This window comes from Hyaena hyaena, unplaced genomic scaffold, assembly GCF_003009895.1.
Source record: "Hyaena hyaena isolate Hyena2069 unplaced genomic scaffold, ASM300989v1 scaffold_287, whole genome shotgun sequence".
NCBI classification, from domain to species: domain Eukaryota; kingdom Metazoa; phylum Chordata; class Mammalia; order Carnivora; family Hyaenidae; genus Hyaena; species Hyaena hyaena.
This window is the reverse complement of record NW_024080919.1, coordinates 563,007-580,369: the sequence shown is the minus strand read 5'-3', so window position 1 is coordinate 580,369 and position 17,363 is coordinate 563,007. Positions and strand designations below refer to the sequence as shown.

Here is a 17,363-nt window from a genome sequence, read left to right as displayed (position 1 = left end):
AAAAAGGATGGAGCTTGTCAAAAGTACATAAGACCAAAGCTGGAATAATTTGAGCAACAAAATAAATAATAGCAGTGGATTATAACCAACAGAATAAATACCTATGAGTACAGACTGATATAAATAAAAAATTTAAAAATATACAGGAAAGAATTCTTGTTAATAGATACAGAAGAATAATTCTTATTAACAGATAGAGAAGAAGAGATAAACAGAAAATCACCATTAGGGAACCACCATAGTAATAAATGCTGCCAACAAGATCCACTGAAGGATATTTAAATTGGGGATGGGGGAGTGTGAGAAGGAAACAGGATATTTACACAGTTTTAAGGTATCTCCAAGATGTCTATTAACTGCGAAAGAATAACTAGTAACTTTACAGTGGAGGACCCTAGCAGTTACCACCTTAACTGAGTAATCAAAGTTAACATCACCAGCAACAGGATATGTCAACATCATGAATTCCTGATATGATGCACTGAAAAGGACACAACAATGTATCAGAGATATTCTAGCAAAATACAGACCTCAGTCTAATCATGAGAAAACATCAGAGGAAACTGAGGTACATTAAAAAAAAAAAACAAAAAACTGGCTTAAGTATCCCTCAAAAGCATCAAGATGATCAAAGATAAGACTGAGAAATTACAACAAACTGGAGAAGACTAAGATATAATAACTGAATTCATACTAAGTACATTGTCAGATCCTAGACTGGAACTTGAAACAGAAAAAGGACATTTGTAGGAAAACTGATGAAATTCAAGTTGGCTTTGTAGTTTATTCAACAGTAATGTAGAAGTACTGTAACATGGTATAAGGCACTGGCACTAAGGGAAGAGAGGTAAAGGAAATCTCTCTGTAATATTTGAAGTTTAAAATCAGTTTTCAAAAAAAGTTAGAAGTTGATTTGTAATTAGGTAGACCTAAACAATTAAAAAGAATATATAAATGATTCTTTAGCTCATCTCTTACCCCCCAAAAATGTATTTTATCAATACAAATACATATTTTATTTGTAAAGGACTCAATGACTAAATAATTCTACAGCAGCATAAATCAAATCAGGTAGCTTTTTAACTACATTAAACTCATCTACTAAACTTGAGTACAATAAAAGTATCATCAATTTATAAACATTTCCATGAGGACGACAATAAAGATCTTTCACTTTCTACTTGTGAACCATCAAAAATATATTTTTCCACAGTTAAACAAGTCAGTTAACCTCAAAACAAAGCAAAATAGTACCACAGATCTCCACTAAGTATAAAAATAAATGAAAGACATTCTCTACAAGTACCAAAGATTTCACTATAATTTCTATAAATTCTTTTCTCTACTTGGTACCTGTGGTTCTTTACGTTCTCTGGTTTTGAATACTTACTGCTTGGTTTTCCATGCGTGCAAAGATAACATTTAGCATCTGAGTAAGAGTAGCTTTGGCTGTCGTCTGATTGATGAGATTTTTGCTTGCTAGATAGATATTGTAACATGTTCTCACAGCTTGCAGTACAGTTCCTTCGTGGATTTCTATGTGCTGTGATGTTACTGCAGTAAGTAAAGCCTTTAAAAAGAAAGACACAGTTAAAGCAATTTTCTGCATCCTGCATTTCAGCACAAAAATGAGTATTTTTATATTAGAATTAAAACTTTCAGACACCATTATCACTTTCAAGTACACACGAACAGAATTTCCAGTATACACCAACAGAATTTCTACTAATCTTCAATATATAATCAACTGGCAGTAATTTCCAAATAATCATCCCAAACCCCCAGAACTACTAGAAAACTATATAACTGCTTCAACACCCAACTTTCATTTTTATAAAACTATTAGTCTATTAAAATGCACAGCATTAATTGTCCAGCAGAGCACAGATATGCCTCATATGACATCTCTTTTGAATAAGACTGTCAACTGTGGCGGATACACATTGTCTTATTCACTTCCAAATTTTTATGAGATGGTTCTCACTGATGAAACTCAATAAATGTACTGCTGAGGTTGCTGAAGATGTTTACAAACAGAATAAAGCATTAAAATATCAGATTAAATGAGAATAAAGCATTTAAAATAATCCTAAGTGAACTTCCCCAATAAACTTTATATGAATAGTCACACATTAGGGTACTTGCAACTTCTCAAGAGCAAGGACTCTTCTGTCCTTTATGCTGCACAATGCTACGCAAAGTCAGCACTGAGTATATGCTAAATAAACCATGACTGATATTAAATTGCGAATGACAGGCCAACTGATTAGATGGCATTTTTAGAATAAAGATATGACTTGTGAAGTGAATACAGCTGTGAAACTGAAAGGCTCAGAAGGAACTAAATCTACACATGAAAAGGGGGCTATATGTACACATGGTTTCAAAAGTACTAAAAGTAGGAGAAAATTTATACTGATGTATAAACATATCACCATGACCATAAGCAGTCCTATTAAGACTTCAATATTTATAACAGACTAAAAACATAACTGAGTGAGTTTTCTTTAAGGAGTTTAATTACCCAGATATATTATAGCAAAAACCCAGAACAAAATTTGGCTGAGCAGGTTCAGCAAATGAATAGGTGCAAGGGAATCAGGAAAGCTGGTGCACAAATAGCTCACACGGTGAAGCATGGGTCTAGCGGGCAGACTACAAGGCATCCAGAAGTAGAAAAGAAACTAGAGGGGCCACATGGGCCCTAAAGCTCAAAAGATGGAATATGTATGGCAAACATTCCAGAAACCAAAATACTCTGGGAGGCTCTGGGAGCTGAAGCCTAAATTGGGGCCTTCAAAATAACAGACCTGGAAGTATAATATAGTCTTCTAGTGAACTCTTGGCATTCAACAAAATCCACTCATGGAGTCTAAAAAGCAACTAAGTGACTTCTGTTAGAGATGGAAAGCACATAAAATGACCTTTCCACATATATCCAAGATAAATGGCTTCTGATTTTAAAAATACATAGAGGGATGCCTGGGTGACTGATTTAGTTGAATATCTAACTATTGATTTCAGCTCAGGTGATGATTTCCTGGTTTGTGGAATTAGGCCCCTGCTTGGGATTTTTTTCCCTCTCTCTCTGTCCCTCCCCTGCTGGCTTGTGCTCTCTCTCTCAAACTAAATTAATAAACTTTAAAATATACATATACACATTATGAATGACAAATTCACTATAACCAATTACCTTTATTATTTGCAGCTGAACTCCTTCATCTGTTTGAGGACCTTGGAAGCAGCCACAAATGGTTTCAATAATTCTATCAATTAATTTTTTACCTGGTGTTGTACTATCAGGAGCATTGCCAGTCAAGTGCCCATACGCAATAAGTTTCTAAAATGGAGAAAGAAAATAAAGCTAATTAAGCTAACTAATATATATGCTTATTACACATTAAATTTATAACCTATAACTGAATACATGTTAAATTTCTTACATTAAAGTATAACCAAAGCCAAGGCTATACCAACTTTTCCTGAAGAAAGCTTTATTAGCTACAAAACATGTACAATTATTTACATTCATAATAGCCACAAAAATATACTAACCAGAATAAAACCATGTCAATACTTTGAGAAAGCCACATCTTAGACCTGGTATCTGGTGAATCAGAATAGCTAATTGCTTTCTATCTAATCATTATTGATACTGCTTTTGTGAAAGTTATCTTAACACATTTAAATGATTTTATCTCTTTCCAGATCAGATCTGTGAACATACAGAGAACTCAATTTCCATGCACTGCTGTAATAAATCATAGATTTGTTCAATCGTCATCCATTATACCCCTGGAAAGCCTTAGATATCACAATTTTAATTTTTCAGGGAAAACAGGGTTACAAATCAAATGAACTTATTCTTACTCTATCTGCCAAACAAATCAGACGAATATGGTCTGTTCCTAGCCATTGAATTATTGGTTCAATATGTATAATTCCCCCAACAGTGAAAAGACCTGAAGAGAAAGACCCCTCTATCTGCAAGTTTTACAAATATCTTCAGAATCCTGTGTGCGTGCATGCACACGTTTGTAAATAGAACAGTTTGTGTAAATAAAACAGGATAAAAGAGTTAAGGAATTTTTCTGACATAGGTGAAAATCAGAGCTGAAGTCTAGCTGTGAATAATTAAACTGTCAATATTAACCTACTACTGTATATAAAACAGTAGATATTCAGTAAAGTCATTGCAAATAATGATGTAGGTAAAGTCAGCAGCAGATTAAAAGTACTGTGGTTCTTGCATTTTACTGATGGAAAATCTGACCAAATACGATGATTTGTCTCACTATGCTAACTAATGATTTTTGCTACCCTTAAGCTAGAAACGTCTTTTTGAAACTATTATTTTATCTCTCTTGTATATAAGCAACTATCTGGCTTCTTACCACAAAAAGAATGCTCAAGGCTTTCATGGAAAATGTCTGAATCACCAATTGTGATAATGTTTAGAAACACATTCAAATTAAACAGTTTTTTGATAATGCCATTCTATACATACCTGTAAACAGTCAAGAGACGTACTAACTATACGGGGACATTTGGACTGGCACGCCAATTCAAAGGGTAAGAAGTACTTGTCTGCTTCGATAAAATTTGTCTTTGATTTCACTGGTGGAAGGGTGCTTGATCCACCTTTTGCTTCTCCATGAGGAGGACTAAAGGGAAAAGAGTACGATGAGAATATTACATTTGTCACAGTGATGATAAACTTATGAAAACACAAAATTTCAGTTCTAAAAGGAATTTTGCTAAACCAATCTTCATCTTCCCGTATTTCATGAGGGTAACCAAAGCCCAGAGAAATTAAATGATTTGCTACAGGAAAAAAGTAGTGGCCAGAGCTGTAACTAAATGCAAGAAAATCAAAGAAATTAAGATAGTTATTTAATTACTGAAAAAGTATTTAAATTATAAAATAATCGTTTAGCAATCTTTCTAAATATGAATCAAAGTCTTTACACAAAGACCTTAAAATGCATCTTATGGTATTTTAGGAATACCTTCCTGTATTTATTTATGAGATCTTTTTACTTCTATTTCTTAAAAACCATTTATTATTAATTTTATTATAAATTTCACATACAGAAAATCTGCCACACATAGATGACTGTATTACTCTTTTAACTAAGACTGATAAGTCTGCAAATTATTTTTACTAAAGAAAAGAAACCCCACAAACCTCTGTTTTTCAGTTTCCGCTTTTATTTCCTCTGGGGGGAAAAAAGAGGCACATGTTAGAAAACTTGACAACAGAAAGATCATTAAGTAAATTTGATTATAGGCTTTGTAAACTAATTCATAATTTCTATAAGAAGTTGAGAAGAATGCAAATTCAAAGGAAAATTCGGTAGCTAAAATCCTCTTGCTGTTAAATGTATTAATTTATACAATATAATTTTATAAAACTATACAAAGAATATACATTAATAACCATAAGGAGAGGTACTACTATGGATTACTAATTCCCAAAGCATTTGTTTTCTTGAAGTAGTTCTCTTTTTGTCTTTTGTCAAGTAACTACATTATCCAAAAGCATTAAAAATAGAATATTATGTATGTTGTATTCAAATTATACAATTAAGGCAAATGTTCAGTGAGGGGAGAAAACTAAACACATCACTCTTGTGATTATCTCAAGATTATCAGACTAGGACTATAACCTCTTGACCATGAACATAAGTGTTGATATTTAACCAATTTTTCTACTATGACTACACAAGACCCTAAAAATACACATGCTCAATTCAATGGGAAATTTTCCCTTTTGCTGTTTATAGCTTAAGAAATGAGGTAAATTGGATAAATTCTAGCTATACTAAAAGACCCTTAAATTTAATAGATAGTCTGGTTAATTGTTTAAACCTGCTTGAAATTTGGAAGGAAAATCATTCAAACATAACATTTATAATTGCTATTATTGTGAGCAACAGTTGTTCAGAACTATGTGCCAAGCACTATTACATTTTAAATGTACTAACATAAACCTCACAGCAACCTTAATTTTAAAGATTAGTAAAATGATAGGGCACTGGGTGGCTCAGTGGATTAAGTGTCGGACTTCAGCTCAGGTCATGATCTCACAGTCTGTGAGCTCCGGCTCCGCATCAGGCTCTGTGCTGACAGCTCAGAGCCTGGAGTCTGCTTCAGACTCTGTGTCTCCCTCTCTGCCTCTCCTCAACTTGTGCTCTGTCCCTCTCTCTTGCTTTCAAAAGTAAACATTAAAAAATATTTAAAAAGGTAATAATTTAAATCACCTTGAAAATACAGTACAGATGAAAGGAAAACTTATTAAATGCCCCAAATCTTCATTAAAATTTTTAACCACATTTTTCTTTTTAAAATATTATCATTATTTAAGAATCTGAGGTATTGCTAAAATTCAAGTAAGGCAGATGTAAGATGTAAGGGAAGGGAAGGGATAAAGTAGCAGTTTTTGTAGTACGTGAATTTTCATTTATAAAGTAAGTAGGAAATAGGGTATTCTGGTTAAGAATACATCAGTTAAGAATATTATAAATAGTACATTTTAAAGAGCACTATGGTCTGACACCATCTGTTACTAAATAACCATGTGACCTTGGGAAATCACCCTTACTTCACTACTAGATTACTGCAAAAGCCCCTTATATTCTAAAACATCAAGTCAGTAACTATGGCTCACATGCCAAAGCCATCTAGCACCCATTTTCCTGAGTTTAAGAATAGTTTTTACACATGAATATTGGGAATCAAAATGATGACAGGGAACGCTAACTGTGAAGCCCAGTGAAGAGTAAAACAGCGTAATGTTACTCCACCTATATAAGAACTCTCATTAGGCCAGGATTACAAATGCATATACTCAATTATGGTTATTTTGAATCTCATCAATAATAAAATTGTATAAATCTGTCTTCTCTTGGTATGTAAGTACTTATATAATATTCTTGGGTTTTCTTCTTGGCCTGCAAAGCCCTTTATAGAAAAGGTTTGCTGACGTTTGGTCTAAAACATTATAGTTCAAAGGATCTACTCAGAGTCTATGAACCATTTTATTTTATGACTCCATTATTTTTAAATGCCCATTTTTAAAGAGTCTAATAAAACATATCCAACGCAAGCTATATTGAATGTAATGTTTCTCTAACTCAGACAGTACTATAATTTTTTCTATCTCCACACTGTAAGTTATACAAGCAAGTACTGTTCATACTGATCCAGGTAAGTTTTTTCACAAAGATAAAACAATTTAACACTCAATATTTCTAATATTTTAAATTACCTTGTACTAAATATGAGTTTTACTTTTTCCTTTCTCTATATACATTTATAACCCACAGTAAAAAAAAAAAAAAGCTTTAAATGCTTTGATAAAATCTTTAAAGGTTAGAGAACAAGTATTACAATTTCCCCCCACTGGTTTTTTAAATTTTTTTTGATGTTTACTTGTATTCGAGTGGGAGTGGGAGAGGGAGAGGGAGAGAGAGAGAGGGGGAGAGAGGGAGGGGGAGAGAGAGAGAGAGAGAGAGAGAGAGAGGGAGCACGCGAGAGCACACGCACAAGTGGGGTAAGGGCAGAAGAGAGAGAAAGACATAGAATGCAAAGCAGGCTCCAGGCTGAGCTGTTAGCACACAGACTGATGCGGGTCTCAAACCCAAGAATCATGAGATCATGACATGAGCCAAAACTGAACGCTTAACTGACTGAGCCACCCCAGGCGCCCCTCCTCCACTGATTAATAATAGCTTGCATAGTTATCTTTCTGGTCCCACAAAATGCTTATATTTTTTTGGTCCCACTAAGAGAGCCTGGATTCATTTCAATAGGTTTCCTTTCAAAGCTTTGTGAGGTCACTTAAACTGGAAGACATTGTCACTAAGAAGTAATCAAGATTACAAGGACATGGGACATTAGGAGGTAGGTAGAAAATATTTATCAAAATACTGAAAGTAAAATAAGCTGAAATTTTTAAAGAATATGCAATACCTCTTTATATCTGTGCAGCAATATACAGTTTAAAATATTTTTCCACGTATTACCTAATTTCACCCTCAAAGGATAACTCCTATCTTATGTAGGAGAAAACTATGGATCAGATTAGTTAAATAAAAACATTAAGGTCAGACTGCTGATAAGTAGTGATCCAGAAACTAGTCTCACTAGTTTTAGTGCATTACACTCCCTACATTGTGCTATATAGTTACGCAACCTTCTACTAACTGATGCAACTAAACTGAGAAATTCATTCTACAATTACCAGCATAAACTTATTATAAAGCAGTGGTTCTCAAAATATGGTCCCAGGAGCAGCAGCATCAACACCACCCAGCCCCACAAAGACTTACTGAATCAGCAACTGAGTGTGTAGAGTCCTACAATCTGTGTTTTAAGAAGGCTTCAAAAGGATTCTGATATACAAACAAGTTTAAAAATCATTGCTATAAAGAGGAAGTCAAACTTTCACTCTTCGCAGATGAGATGATACTCTACATAGAAAACCCGGCAGACTCCACCAGAAGCCTACTAGAACTGATCCAAGAATTCAGCCAAGTTGCAGGGTACAAAATCAACGTACAGAAATCGGTTGCATTTTTATACACCAACAATGAAGCAACAGAAAGAGAAATCAAGAAACTGATCCCATTCACATTTGCACAAAAAACCATAAAATACCTAGGAATAAACCTAACCAAGGATACAAGAGATCTGTATGATTGAAACTATAGAAAACTTATGAAGGAAATTGAAGTAGACACAAAGAAATGGAAAAACATTCCATGCTCATGGATAGGAAGAATAAATATAGTTAAGATGTCATTACTACCTAAAGCACTCTACACGTTCAATGCAATTCCCATCAAAATTGCACGAGCATACTTCTCAAAACTAGAACAAACTATCCTAAAATGTGTATGGAACCACAAAAGACCCCGAATAGCCAAAGTAATACTGAAAAATAAAACCAAAATGGGAGGTATCACCATCCCAGACTTTAGCCTCTACTACAAAGCTGTCATCATCAAGACAGTATGGTATTGGCACAAAACCAGACACATAGACCAATGGAACAGAATTGAAAAATCAGAGCTGGACCCAAAGGTATACAGCCAACTGATCTTTGACAAAGCAGGAAAGAATATCCAATAGAAAAAAAGACAGCCTTTTTAACAGATGGTGTTGGGAGAACTGACAGCAACACGCAGAAGAATGAAACTAGATCATTTTCTCACACCGTGCACAAAAATAAACTCAAAATGGATAAAGGACCTGAACGTGAGACAGAAACTATCAACATCCTAGAGGAGAAAGCAGGAAAACAACCTCCTTGACCTCCACCGCAGCAACTTCTTACTTGACACATCCCCAAAAGCAAGGGAATCAAGAGCAAAATTAAATGATTGGGACCTCATCAATATTAAAAGCTTCTACACAGCAAAGGAAACAAACCACAAAATTAATAGGCAACCAACGGAATGGGAAAAGATAGTGGCAAATGACATATCAGATAAAGGGTTAATATCCAGAATCTATAAGGAACTCACCAAACTGTATACTCGAAAAACAAACAACCCAGTGAAGAAATGGGCAGAAGACATGAACAGACACTTCTCCAAAGAGGACATCCAGATGGCCAACAGACACATGAAACGATGCTCAGCGTCCCCCCTCATCCGGGAAATACAAATCAAAACCACACTGAGATACCACCTCACGCCAGTCAGAGTGGCTAAAATGAGCAAATCCGAGGACTCTAGATGCTGGCGAGGATGTGGAGAAACGGGCACCCTCCTACACTGTTGGTGGGAATGTAAATTGGTACAGTCCCTCTGGAAAACAGTGTGGAGTTTCCTCAAAAAATGAACAATAGAACTCCCCTATGACCCAGGAATAGCACTGCTAGGAATTTACCCCAGGGATACAGGAGTGCTGATGCATAGGGGCACATGGACCCCAATGTTCATAGCAGCACTCTCAACAATAGCCAAAACATGGAAAGAGCCTAAGTATCGATCAACGGACGAATGGATCAAGAAGATGTGGTTTATCTATACCACGGAATACTACATGGCAATGAGAAAGAATGAAATCTGGCCTGTGTAGCAACATGGATGGACCTTGAGGGTGTTACGCTGAGTGAAATCAGTCAGGCAGAGAAGAACAAATATCATATGTTTGCACGTATAGGAGGATTAGGAGGAACTTAACTGAGGAACAAGGGGGAGAAGAAAGGGGGAAATGGTGGGGGAAAGGGAGAGAGGCAAACCATGAGAGACTCTTGAATGCTGACAAAAACTGAGGACTGATGGATGTGGGGAGTAGGGGGGATGGGCATGGAGGAGGGCACTTGTGGGGATGAGCACTGGGTGTTATGTGGAAACTAATTTGTCAATAAACTATTTAAAAAAAAAATCATTGCTATAAAGCAGTTAAAAGAAACGAGTGGAAGACAGTTGGGATTCATCCACCATGGCCACATCCATTTACTATACTTGTAAGACAAGTACACCCGTGTACATGCTAAATAGAAAGTCCTTTTTAGTTTTCTTATAACGAATGCCCAGTAATACAGTTTTTGAGGAAACTACCTGTTTTAATAAATCAGGGCTTGGAAACAGTTTGCTTCAGGATGGCCTTCAACAGTAGAATCAAGAAGTAAACTAATTAATTCTCAATTATTAAAGAAAGAAAATACACCAAGAAAAAAAACTGTTAAAACGTCAAATTAAGAAGTATTAGCATACTCAAAGAAAAAAACCACACAGTGCTTAATTATGAAACACTTTGCTGTTAAAGTCAGAATCATGACAAGGATGACCACAAACAGCACAGTATTTTTAAAAATGCTTTGGAAACACTAGATGATGTCCAAATAGACAATACTGGATGTGATTAATAAAAGTCATCACTTTTCAGTTGAAATAAGATAAAAATCAGATGATGAATTTGTTTAGTCACATGCAGGTTTTTAAACTATATAGTCCTAGCTGTTTAAAAAAACTTTATTACTGAAATTCTTTTAGGAACTATTTTCTCTCTAGCCATTTTATAAAAACTTTTGAAAACCACAGAAACATAACCACTGTCTTATATACAGAAGCAAAGATTAAAATTGGAGGAAATGGGTCATTGTGAATTATCATAAAAAGTATAGATTTGAGACACTTTGAAAGAAATACAAGTTTTACTCCTTCCAGGTACATTAAATAACTAGAACCAAGCGAACACAGCTGTTAAGGCACAAGACTTATTTAATGAACAGAAAAGAATTATTTACTAAAAAATAACTGATTATATACAAGTTAAATGCCTGATTTCCTAAGTATATTTAATATTCCCTCTTATAATATGTTTGATATTAATATGCTGAGTAGCCTTCTTTTTGGCCATCAAAAGTGTAATATAAACTTCAAAATAACAATACAATTCAACAGATTCTGTTAGCTACACACTATGAATGATTTATATCTACCTCGCATGACATCATTTTGCTTTTAGTTTATAGAACAACAGTATTTACTCAATGAAAACTAAACTGGTAATCTAAGGAAAGACCTGATAAGTGAAATGGATTGTTTTTAATAAAGACATTAGAACTTATACATCCAAAGTGTTGTCTCCTTCAAAGCAGTAGCTGTGGGAGGTATGCATCAATGATCATAATGGTGCTGGCATTCAACAATACTTGTGGAATTCACTATCTGCATTTCTTTCCTGCCTGCTTCCTTCTTTTAAATAAGTAACTTCACAGAAAGAAAAATCTCTAGCAAGGGAATCAGATTCTAACCACCAATTAATAAATCACAAATGGCTTGGAGCCAAGTATGAAGAATGTCACATGAAAACAAAACAAAAGTTCCTAACTTTAGGGCTTCTTCCAACCACCTCAAACTGTGTGTGTGCAAGCACTATATGCTCTAAAAAGAGTAGATAATTATCATTAATCTCAAGAAGCTTATAACCCAAACTATAAAGATGATATAGGATCAATTAAGAACAGTGATCTGATCAACCATGACAATAGATATGTGAAAGGAATTTTAAACAGCATTTATAAGATAGAGGAATTAAGATGACAGAGAAATAAGGGGCTTTCCTTATCCCTTAAATACGGCTTTACTGAGGTCAGATTACTTGGGACACCCAGGAAATCAGACTGCAGAGTGGCTGAAGGATCTCCACAGTTGGAGGGAGATAGCCTGGCAGATGAGAACTATGTGGATGTGAACTGGGGAGAGAAACACAGCTGCACAGGGGAGGGGACCCTTTCCATGGAGAGACAAAAGGGAGAGAAAGAGAGAGGAGTCAAGTTAGCACTGAGTTAGCACAAGAAGAAAACATCTCTGGACCATAGACTGGGAGTGTGAGGCACTGAGTGTCCCAATTCATTTTTGCAAACTGCGCTTGGAGCTCAAACTTGAGGTTTTGGAAGTGCCTGACTTTCTCTGGAGCAAAGTTGTGGCATACGCTCCTGGGGAGGAGGAAACTGGCCCAGGAGTGCAGAGCATGGCGTAGCAATCTCTAGGGAATGGTGGGAGAAAACAGTCCCCTTCCTGGAGTACTTCTGGAAGAGGGTTTATTGCCTCCCCAAGAATAAAAGACCCTGTAGGTGCCAGCCACAGGGCTTTCTTCATCAGGGTGGAGAGGTTCTACTCCCGAGGAGAGGGGCGGGGCTGCACCATGCTGGGTCCACTAAGACTTTGGGTTTTGAATCCCAGCAGCAGGCCAATGAAAAAAATGCAAGAGAACTGTGATACAGGGTGAAATAACTTCCCTTGCTATTCTGCGAGGGCTTCCTGAACACCAGAGGTTGAGATCCCTGGTCTGGGGGGACACGAGTTTGGGGTAGCACCATTTTTCCCCCCAACACCAACATGGTGAGACTTCAGAGTGCAACACAGCAATCCCCAGTGGAGGTGGGACCCACTTATACCAAACCCTGCCTCTCTGTGCCTGGCTACTGCTTATTTACTGGCCAAGATGGACTCTGAACCAATGCAGCCAGCCCTTCCTCCAGAACAGCACAGCCACTGCCACCACACACATGCGCACGCACACACACACATGCGCACGCACGCACCAAAAGACAACTCTTTTTTTCCTCTTCCTCCTTTTTTTCTTTTGGAATCAGGCTCATAATTCCTTATTTATTCTTTTAAATGTCCTTCCCTTTCTTTTTTTTCAGGGGGGAGGGGAGTCAGGCTTTTTTTCCTTCTGCTTTTCTTTTTTCCTATTTTTTTTCCTCTTTTTCTTTGAAAATCAGCCTTACAGTTTATTGATTTCACTGTCTGGTTTCTTTTGTTCCCTTTCCTTTTCTCGTTTTTTTGGGGATCAGGCTCCCCCTTTTTTTCCCAGGGTTACTTCAACAAACAAAGCACACCTAGTTAAAGGTCCAAACACTCCACCACTACAAACAAGGAAACAGGGAAGCAGAGGACTGACCAGTGGCAAAGAGCAGCAAAAATGCAACAGTAGAGTGCACACAGCACACACTAGAAACACTTCCTGAAGTGCCAGGCCCTAGGCAGTATATGCTCTCTAATACAGCAGTACTGTCAAGTGCAGGAAACATAAGCTTTTAAAACACTCTTTTGAGAGGGGCGCCTTGGTGGCTCAGTCGGTTATTCAACTTCGACTCAGGTCATGATCTCACAGTTTACAAGTCTGAGCCCTGCGCTGTGCTCTGTGCTGACAACTTGGAGCCTGGAGCTTGTTTTGGATTCTGTGTCTCCGGCTCTCTGCTCCTTCTCTGCTCATTCTCTGTCTCTCAAAAATAAATAAACATTTAAAAAAAAAAAAAAAAAAAAACCTCAAAAGACAGAAACATAGCCAAAATGACAAGACGGAGAAATTCTCCCCAAAAGAAAGGTCAAGAAGGAATCACTTGCTTAAAACAGATATAAACAATATATCTGAACAAGAATTTAGAACAACAGTCATAAGACTACTAGCTTAGCTTGAAAAAACCAAAGACAACAGAGAAACCCTTGCTGCAGAGATCAAAGGCTGAAGAACTAGTCAGGATGAGATGCAAAATAAACTAGATACAGGGACAGCAAGGACTAAAGAAGCAGAGGAGAGAACAGGTGACATAAAAGATAAAATTATAGACAACAATGAAGTTGAAAAAAAGAGGAGAAAGGAACTTACAAGATCATAAGGAGAGACTCAGAGAACTAAATGATTTCATGAAATGAAACATTATTCATATCATAGAAGTCCTGGAAGAAAAAGAGAAGTAAGGTTTATTGGAACAAATTATAGCTGAGTAATTCCCTATGTGGGGAAGTAAACAGGAATCCAAGTCCAAGAGGCACAGAGAACTCTCTTCAAAATCAACAAAAACAAGCCAAAATCACAACATATCAATGTGAAACTTGCAAAAATACAAGGATAAAGAGTATTCTGAAAGTAGCTCGGGACAAGAGGTATTTAACCTACGAGGGTAGACACATAAGGTTAGTAACAGAACTGTCCACTGATTTGGCAGGCCAGAAGGGAGTGGCAGAAAATGTTCAATGTACTGAATGGGAAAAATATACAGCCAGAATCCTTTTCCCAGCAAGGCTGTCATTCAGAATAGAAGAGGAGATAAAGACTTTTTCAAACAAAAACTAAATGAGTTTGTGACCACTAACCAGCCCTGCAAGAAATTTTAAGGGAAGTCTGAGTGGAAGGGGGGGTAAAATTATCAAAGCAACAAAGACTATAAAGGACAAGAGAACATCACCAAAAACACCAAATCTACAGATTAGACAGTGGCACTAAATTCATATCTTTGAATAATCACTGTGAATGTAAATGAACTAAATGCTCCAATCAAAAGACACAAGGTATCAGAATGAATTAAAAAAACAAACAAAAACAACAAGATCCATCCATATGCTGCCAACAGAGACTCATTTTAGACCTGAGGACAGCTTCAGATTGAAAGTGAGGGGATGGCGAACTATCTGTCATGCTAATAGAGGTCAAAAGAAAGTTGGAATAGCCATACTTATATCAGACAAACAATATTTTAAAACAAAGACTGTAACAAGAGATGAAAAAGGGCATTATATCATAACGAAGGGTCTATCCATCAAGATCTAACAATTTTAAATATTTATGCCCCCCACTTGAAAGCACCCAAAAATATACATCGATTAATCACAAACATAAAGAAACTCGTTGATAATAATGCCATGATAGTAGAAGACTTTAATACCACACTTACAGCAATGGACAGATCATCTAAGCAGAAAATCAAGTAAACAATGGCTTGGAATGACACATTGGACCAGATAGATAGACTTAACAAATATATTCAGAACATTTCATCCTAAATGCAGAATACACATTCTTCTCAAGTGCTCACAGAACATTCTCCAGAATAGATCACATACTGGGTCACAAATTAGCCCTCAACAGTTACAAAAAGACTGAGGTCACACCATGCATATTTTCAGAACATAACACTATGAAACTTAAAATCAACCACAAGAAAAACTTTGGAAAGCCCTCTCAAAGGACCTCTTCAGGCCTATCTCAAGAAGCAAGAAAGGTCCGGGGCGCCTGGGTGGCTTAGTCGGTTAAGCGTCCGACTTTCGCTTAGGTCATGATCTCGCGGTTCGTGGGTTCAGGCCCCGCGTCGGGCTCTGTGCTGACTGCCAGCTCAGAGCCTGGAGCCTGTTTCAGTCTGTGACTCCCTCTCTCTCTGACCCTCCCCTGCTCACGCTCTCTCTCTCTCTCTCTCTCCCCCCTAGAAATAAATAAAAACATTAAAAAAAAAAAAAAGCAGCAGCAGCAAGAAAGGTCCCAAATATGCAATCTAACCTTACACCTAAAGGAGCTAGAAAGGGAGTAGCAAATAAAACCCAAGGCCAGCAGAAGAAGGGAAATTATAATAAAGATTAGAGCAGAAATACACAATATAGAAACAAACATAAAGAGCAGAAAAGATCAATGAAACTAACAGCTGGTTTTTTGAAAGAATAAATGAAACTGATAAACCCCTAGCCTGACTTCTCAAAAAGAAGAAAGAGATCCAAACAGATAAAATCATAAATGAAAGAGGAGATATCACAACCAATACCTCAGAAATCAAAACAATTATAAATACTATGAAAACTTATATGTCAATAAACTGGACAATCTGGAAGAAATGGACAAAATCCTAGACATTCACACCCTAACAAAACCGAAACAGGAAGAAACAGAAAATTTCAACAGGCCCATAACCAGCAAAAAATGAATCAGTTACAAAAAATCTCCCAAAAAAATACAAGTCCTGGGCCAGATGGCTTCCTAGGAGAATTCTGCTAGACATTTAAAGAAGAGCTAATACCTATTCTTCTCAAACTTTCTCCTAAAATAAATGGAGGGAAAGCTGTCAAACTCATTCTATGAAACATTACCTTGCTTTCAAAACCAGAAGAAGAAAAATAAAACACTAAAAAGGAGAATTACAGGCTAATATTGCTGATGAACATGATGCAAGAGTTCTCAACAAGATACTAGCAAACTGAATTTAACAATACATGAAAAGAATTACTCACCATCCATCAGTGGGATTTATTCCTGGGCTGCAGGGCTGGTTCAATATTCAAACATCAATGTGAAACACTACATTAATAAAAGAAAGGATAAGGACCCCATGATCCTTTCAAAGATGCAGAAAATGTATTTGACAAAATATCGCATCAATTCTTAATAAAAATCCTCAAGTAGGGATAGAAGGAACACAACTTAACGTCATAAAAGCCATATAGGAAAAAGCCACAGTTAATATCATCCTCAAAAAGGAAACACTGAGAACCTTCCCTCTAAGGTCAGGAACATGACAGGGATGTCCACTCTCACCACTGCTGTTCAACACAGTACTGGAAGCCCCAGCCTCAGCAATCAGACAAAAAAGTGAAATAAAAGGCATACAAACTGGCAAAGCAGCCAAACTTTCACTCTTCACAGATGACATGATACTCTACGTGGAAAACCCAAAAGACCACAAAAACTGCTAAGGCTGATACATGAATTGAGCAACAGAAGATCAATACGCAGAAATCATGGTATTTCGATAGACCGAAAATGAAGCAGCAGAAAATCAAGGAATTGATCCTATTTACAACTACACCAAAAACTATAAAATACCTAGGAATAAACCTAAACAAAGATGTAAAAGATCTGTATGCTGAAAAATACCAAAAGCTTATGAAAGAAACTGAAGAAGACCCAAAGAAATGGAAAAACATTCCATGCATATGGACTGGAAAAACAAGTATTGTTAAAATGTCGATACTACCCAAAGCAATCTACACATTCAATGCAATCCCAATCAAAATAATACCAGCAATCTTCACAGAGCTAGAACAAACAATTCTAAAATTTATATGGAACGA

General features: G+C 36.4%; 1 protein-coding gene across 3 annotated transcripts in view; it reads right to left on the bottom strand.

Annotated features, from left to right (window-relative positions):
• ARFGEF1 (ADP ribosylation factor guanine nucleotide exchange factor 1) overlaps positions 1-17,363 on the bottom strand; it is a 152,325-nt gene that overhangs the window by 93,669 nt on the left and 41,293 nt on the right. For all 3 annotated transcript variants that reach the window (XM_039246953.1, XM_039246951.1, XM_039246952.1), the window contains exons 2-5: positions 5,189-5,219; positions 4,508-4,664; positions 3,194-3,340; positions 1,391-1,570 (exon numbers count right to left, since the gene is read on the bottom strand). In XM_039246953.1, coding sequence (XP_039102884.1) covers positions 1,391-1,570; positions 3,194-3,340; positions 4,508-4,664; positions 5,189-5,219 — 515 coding nt within the window. The remainder of the gene's footprint in view (positions 1-1,390; positions 1,571-3,193; positions 3,341-4,507; positions 4,665-5,188; positions 5,220-17,363) is intronic.